Genomic DNA, 7178 nt, shown 5'->3' with positions numbered 1-7178 from the left:
TATCCAACTTAGGTGTTTGCTTCTTTGACTTCACAACTGGAACAGAGGGAGCCACGGATAAACAAACTCCACAGTTATATCTTCCACTTGATTCAACTTGAAGCAAAACTTATGTGGGAGGGACTTTGTTATATTTACTTCAACGAACACCTTTGCCTCTTCAAAGTTACGATATAATTATGTTTCTGGATGAAGTTGAATAGGATTACCTATTGGACTAGATAGAAACCCGAGGTCCTCCCATGAATACATCGAGTGAGGAACATTCTTCAACGTGACCCATAAAGGCATCGATGTGACTTCAGACTGAGCTTCTTCGGGGATTGGGGACCATTTCGCAAGGATCATGGGCAATCCTGCGATATTCCACATACCCCGACACAATACTCTAAATCTGGTGGCTTGATCTCTGACCCGAAACTTGACTGAAGTAGTGTTATTCTCGTACACATCGATTCGAGCTGTTTTATCTCCAAGAGACCATATTTTGTTAACAATAACATGGATCTTGGCGACATGAGGAGCATTAGATGGGAATCTACCTACAAGAAAATCTTCGTAGAGGAGAACGGAGTCACTGATAACTTCAGAAGGAACCTCGATCGTTGGAATACCATCAACTAATTAAAATGACTTCAAAATCGTGTTTTTTAAGCGACGAAAGCTTATTCACCGCTGCTGCACAGGACAATTGCTTGGATTGAAGAGGAGAGGAATCTCCCAGAGGAGACACAGAACTTGCCGGCTCAAGCATCGGATCCACCGGTGGTGGCCGCTGCCTAAACCCTAGCGTGATGGAGAAGCTTCAAAAACTCTTAATCGCCTTATCAGTCGCCTCTCTGCTAACGTATCTTTATCCTATAATTTTATTTATTAATTTGAAATCAAATTAATTAATTCAATTCAAAACTTAAATATAGTATTTTCGAGAATTGTTCTATATACCTAAACTTATACATTCTCTTATGCATGGGAACGATCATCATTAGTAGTATACATCTTAATTGACGACAAAAACAAAATGTTCCTTATCCAGTATCTAGATGGATCGTGTGAACTCAACTCTGCGTAGAACACAAAAGTCCTCTGGTTTGGTGACTAAATTAATTTGAATGATATTATTTATTAGGACCACCGGTTAAATTGGCCTCGTGATCTAAATATGCTTCGAATGGTCCAACAACCGAATGGTCCAACAACCATGTGGTCAATGCCGACTATGAAAATGACTGAAAATTCAAAACATGAAAGTGGGTTACCACCACTTATCATTATGTTCCAAATCTTTTACATTAAACAACTTTATTTCGACACATGCGGTCTGTATAGGCGGCCTATTAAATTTACGTTAATCGTTTACTATTATTTTTTTTTTTTTTGGAGTATTTCTAACAAAATCAATCTACAAGTTGGTTTCAATTCTCATCACATATTTTATTTTGTAGTTTAAAGTCTTTTAATTCAGTAGTCTAACTGAATAAAACATATGACTTCGAACAGATTGATATAGACCACTCAATCTAATAATATCGGTTTTGCTACGATATTAAAAAAAATTAAATGCTAGAAGAATGTTGGATTTATCAAATTAGAGAAAACATCGTAGCGATGCTTTTTCTGTAAATAAATTCATGAGTTAGCAAAAAATATTATTAGCCTGACCAAACTCATTGTATTCCTTCAAATAAGATTGTAACTTTTAAGATCTAAATTTCAATAAACGAATAATTATATAATATTTGCATGAATGAGATAAAAATGACTAGTTGTTCTGTTGTTGTATGTGTTTCCTTCGAATAACTCTCAACAAACAAAAACTAGTAAGTCATTACTTAAAAAGCTAATGAAATATTAGGTTTCTTTTGCAATTTACTCATATGTTGCCAAAAGTTGATTTTTATATTATATGTTAAATTTGGTCAGCGAAAACGGTCTAAGTTCTCTCTTTCCTCTCGGCTTCCTTTGATGATCCTTTTTAGTTCCCTTCTTCTCACTGCTCTTGAGACCATCTCCGAACTCAACGGAAATCAGAAACAATGGAAGTGATGAGTTTGACTGCTCCATCTTCACCGAGACAATTCTCCGGCTGCTTCTTAAGCGCACCAACAAGCCCTAGAAGACTCACCGAGTTTTACAGAGAGTTTGAAGAGGCTGCAACAAGAAACTTCTCTGACCGTCTTACGGTTCCTTTTGATTGGGAAGAGACTCCAGGAACTCCTAGGACGATCATCAACGATGACGAGGAAGATACTGTGGATGATTTCGCCTTCGAGATCGGTGGGAAACTCGAAACGACGTCGCTTTTTGCTGAAGAGCTTTTTGATGGAGGCAAAATCAAACCCTTGAAGCCTCCTCCGTATTTACAATTAGACCATCATCATCAGCATCAGGTTTTATCTCCAAGGTCTCCAAGATCACCTATTGCTCACGGTAAGAACATTATCCGCAAAGCTTTTTCCCCAAGAAAGAAACCAGAAAACGTGGATCCTTTTGAGGTGGCCATGGATAAAGCTCGGAATGGCGTAGGAGAGGAAAGAGGGAGAGGGAGACGTCAAAACTCGGGTCGTAGAGTTGCTCGATCACTTTCTCCTTTTCGGGTTTCGGCTTATCCATGGGAAGAACAAGAACAGGAACAGAGAGAGGTACAAGAACAGAGGAAAGGGACCTTATCTTCTATTCCATCTACATCTTCATCAACTTGCGTGTCTTGCAAGTCATCTTCCTCAAAGAAATGGAGGTTAAAGGACTTTCTTCTGTTTCGAAGCGCGTCAGAAGGAAGAGCAAGGCACAACAAAGATTCGGTAAAGACGTTTTCAAGTTTGTTTAGGAAGCAAGAAGACACCAAGAACTCGAGTTCACGAGGAAGAGGGTCATCATCTGTCTCCGCCCATGAATTCCATTACATGGCTAAGAAAGCAGAAACTAAAGATTTGAAGAAGAAGACTTTCTTGCCTTACATGCAAATAGGACGATTCGCCTTCTAATTTAATTCTTCAAAAGCCAAAAGTAAAAAGATTTATTTGTTTGTTCAATTATGTTATCTGAAGGACCAAGTCTCTTCTTCTCTCTTGTATGGTTGATTTGTGTTGGGAAGCTTGTAGAAATTAACGTTTTTTGTGCACATTACTTTGCTATATGCATTAGTGCGACTCACAATATGTGACTGTCCATTTTTTACATTTACACACAAAATCAAGTCTCGGACTTAAGTTTTGTCTTTACGAGAGTTGTTCTATATAATTATAAAGAGTTGGTCTACTAGTCTAACATGGTTAATTATAAAGAATTGATGAAAAATAGTTATTTGATGAAAATCTATGAGTTTTCTTTTTTCTCAAGTCAAACTCATAACTAAAATATTGTGTTTTAGATTTTCCTAAATATTCAATTTTAAATTCTAGCAATCTCCAACTATAAATAGTTGGGTTTCTTGTCTTGATTCTTCTTCTTTTATGTAATGTTTTGTGTTGGTCTCGATTCAAGTTCTTTATCTTTTCCATGTTCATTGCTTTCATTCATATGGTCCTTTCAACCTTTGGCATGCGATCCAAGTGATCATGTTGCATTCTTTATGAAGGTCGTCTTTATAATTGTTTATGTTTAGAGAACCTCAACTAGGAAGCTCTAATGTAGAAACTTGAAATATAAAAAAGAAAAATAATACTAGAAAAGGAAAAGAGAAAATGAGAAAAGGTTCTTATTCAAGTTACCAATGAATAAATTAAATCAATTAGTTACAATTATATTTTTTTTTGTCATCAAGAGATATATTAGATAAAGGATTGTAAGTTGCAATACAAACCCCAAGAGTTCAGACAAAAGCAAACAACACTTTTACCACCACAGACCTAAACTGAGCCACCTACAAACAAAAGCAGGGTCCAAACAAAAGAATAAACTCCCACCTGGAGTCAATGCAAAAACTAAAATTCAATCAGAAATAGCAGCCCTTTCTTCTTCGAATACCACATCCAGCCAAGACGGCTGTCCAATAGCAACATATGATTGAAGACGACAATCATTTGTGACACTCTACGCAATAACAAAGGCACTTCTGTTTGAAGATGAGTTTTCCAAAAAAATTTTCCAATGCCTGAAACATTAAGAGCTAAACACGCCTCCATAGACTGATATCTAAAAGAAGGCCAAGCGATCGGTCTGTTAATCGCATTTACTAAGGACCCCACCTGACAAGCAAAGATCACATTGTCAATCTTGTGACTTCTCATGCTTTCAATAGCCCACATCATTACCACAAAATGAGCCTCATTCTTGTCTTTAATTCTGACAAAAGCTCTCCTACTATGTAACAACACCATCCCCGTATGATTCCTTAAAAGTTAAAACCCATGCACCACCAGCAAACTTATTCCTGTTAGACCAAGATATACCAATGTTGCATTTGAACCAGTTAAGACTAGGAGGAGACCAGTTATTCTGCTTCAATCCCAAAACCTCTTCCTGATTACTTCCCAAGACCGTCGCACACGTACTCCCTTGTTGTTCCTTCTCCTCTTCCACATTCTGAGCATCAATCCATTCCTGCCAATCCTCCTTGATTTTTTGAGCAGATTCAAGAGGAGAGAAACAATTACCTTCAAAAGAAGCTAGATTCCTATTTTTCCATATACGTCATAGAGTCCAAGGAAAAGAAGATCTTAATTCCTTTGGCCACAGAGAGTTCTTTTTATTCACTAACAAGTAATGAATGTTTGCAAAGACAGATCCATTCTGAAATCCCCAAGAAGGAGAAGGAATTCCAGTTAGTGCCCAAATCTGCCTAGCCATAGTACAAGTGAAAAGCACATGATTCATAGTCTCTTCATCCCCACCACAAATCTGACATCTTTCATCTATTTTCATTCCTCTGCAAATAAGAGCAGCTGCAACAGGTAATGCCCCTGACAAAACCTTCCATAGAAAGACCTTAATTTTTGGATCAGTTTGTAAGCACCAAACCTTAGCTTTCAAATCATTGGTAGAAGGCCGTTTCTCTGCTTGCAGCCGAGTCAACAGATTGGAGAATTGAGAGGCTGACCAATAAGCCGATTGCACAGAGAAATCTCCACTTTTATTGTGCTTCCAAGAATAGAAATCATCTAGTTCAGTCACCGGCCTTATCTTCTTAATTCTTGAAATATCATCAGGTAAGAAGTGAAACTGTAACTTCTGAGGATCCCAATCTCTTTTATCCCAATCAATCAAGTCAGAGATTCTGAGATTAGGATTAAAAAAGTAGTTCCTCCTATCAGGAGCCCTCCAACCATCATCTTCTATCCAATCATCAATCCAAACTCTAAAAGACTTGCCATTACCAATATTCTTGACAATACCTTGATTCAACAGCTCTCTACCATGAATTAGGCTTCTCCAAGCATAAGATGACCTAGAACCAATGGAAGCAGATAAGAAATCAGAATTAGGGAAATATCTACTTTTCATGATTCTGGCAAACAAACAATCCGGAAATTGTAGAAGCCTCCATGCTTGCTTAGATAGAAGTGCTTGATTAAACGTTTGAATGTCCCTAAAGCCAAGACCCCCCAAGTCCTTTGGAAGACATAACTTCTCCCAGCTTTGCCAATGAATCTTACTTCCATGTTCCGTGTTACTCCACCAGAAATCCGCCAAAGCACTAGAAAGCTTATCACAGGTAGTCTTAGGTAATTTGAAACAGGACATGACAAAAACCGGCATTGCAAGAGCCACAGATTTCATGAGCACTTCTTTCCCTCCTTGAGACAAAAATCTAGCAAACCAACCCGACAATTTAGCTTTGATTATATCCTTAATGTAACTTAAGAGCTCAATATTTGAACCACTAAAGCTCTCAGGCATTCCTAAATAAGGGCCAGTACCCCCTTCTTGAGCGATACCCTAAAGAGCTTTAATATCAGACGTAAGGATAGGATCAATCTTGGCTCCATAAGTAATGGATGATTTGAACAGGTTTATAGATTGTCCAGTGGCAGCCTCATATCTCGTAAGCGTCTCCTGAAGATACTGACATTGATCAACAGAACCTTTACACATGAAGAGGCTATCATCCGCAAACAAAAGGTGATGAACTTCTGGTCCCTCATCATTAAACTGAATACCTTGAAGCAACCCATCCCTTTGACCCTTATTAAGAAGATGAGTTAGCCCTTCCACTACAAGAAAACATGCCTTTTGCGACCCCCAATAGAGTCTTTAAACGGTCGCTAATTGCTGTTTTGCGACTTCTTTGCGACTGCACAAGTTGGTCGCTAAAAAACGGTCGCTAATTACAATGGTCGCACTGTCGTCGCAAATAAGCGACGCCTTTAAGACTGTATCATTTAGTCGTATTTTAAAGACTAAATTGTGACAGGTAATTATAGTCATATATTACAGACTAAATTGTGACATATTAGAGATTTCTAAAAAATAGATAAAAAAAATTAAAATTAAAATTAAAATTTTCAAATAAAAAATGAAAATTAAAATAATTTTATTTATGTATATATATATATATATATTTCGTGACAGAATTTTTTAAACAAAATAATATATATTGATATTAATAACCAACCCAAACCGGTAATTGGTTAAGAGCTACAGAATTGAATTGGTTACAAAATGCCGGTTGAACCGGACGCTAAAATCAACAAAAAAAAAACCCTAATTCATCTCAGCCGCCGCCATAGATTCCGTTCGCTCGCCGACGAGCCTCCGTTTCCGGCTACACTCAACTCGCAGCACAAGCCTTTTGCTCCGCCACTGTCTCTTTAGTACTCTTCTTCTGTCGCCGGATTTCTTTTTCTGTCTTTTGTGGTGGCTAGGAGGGGAGTTCGGTTTCAGGCGGGATCGAGGGTTTCGTTGGGCAACAGATCGAGATCTGGTTCTGTTTGCTTCGTGGTGGTGGTCAAATCTCCGTCTTCAACGACCCTTCTCCCTTCTTCTTCTCGATTTGATGATGACTACCACACCATTTCTTCTACCGATAAGCCTCTCCTCTCCGTTGTCGGGTGGTGGGTTAACTGGTTGGTATCAGAATAGATGGTGTTGGATCATCAATAACTGGTCTAGAGATTGATGAGGAGAAGAGGTGACAAAGGGCAAAAGAGGGGAAGGGGAAGAATCGTAGAAGAAAAAAATTGGGTTATAGGTAGATGAAAAAGAAAAAAGGAAAACAATTGGGTTCGTTGGATTTTATC

General features: G+C 38.0%; 1 protein-coding gene across 1 annotated transcript; it reads left to right on the top strand.

Moving 5' to 3' along the window:
• The first annotated feature begins 1807 nt into the window (after positions 1-1807).
• Positions 1808-3179, top strand: LOC9316873. Its single transcript, XM_021029149.1, has one exon. The coding sequence runs from the start codon at positions 2037-2039 to the stop codon at positions 2982-2984; it is 948 nt and encodes a 315-aa protein (XP_020884808.1). The 5' UTR covers positions 1808-2036; the 3' UTR covers positions 2985-3179.
• Positions 3180-7178: the final 3999 nt, after the last annotated feature.

This window comes from Arabidopsis lyrata (assembly GCF_000004255.2).
Source record: "Arabidopsis lyrata subsp. lyrata unplaced genomic scaffold ARALYscaffold_4, whole genome shotgun sequence".
NCBI classification, from domain to species: domain Eukaryota; kingdom Viridiplantae; phylum Streptophyta; class Magnoliopsida; order Brassicales; family Brassicaceae; genus Arabidopsis; species Arabidopsis lyrata.
This window is presented reverse-complemented; position numbering and strand designations above follow the sequence as displayed.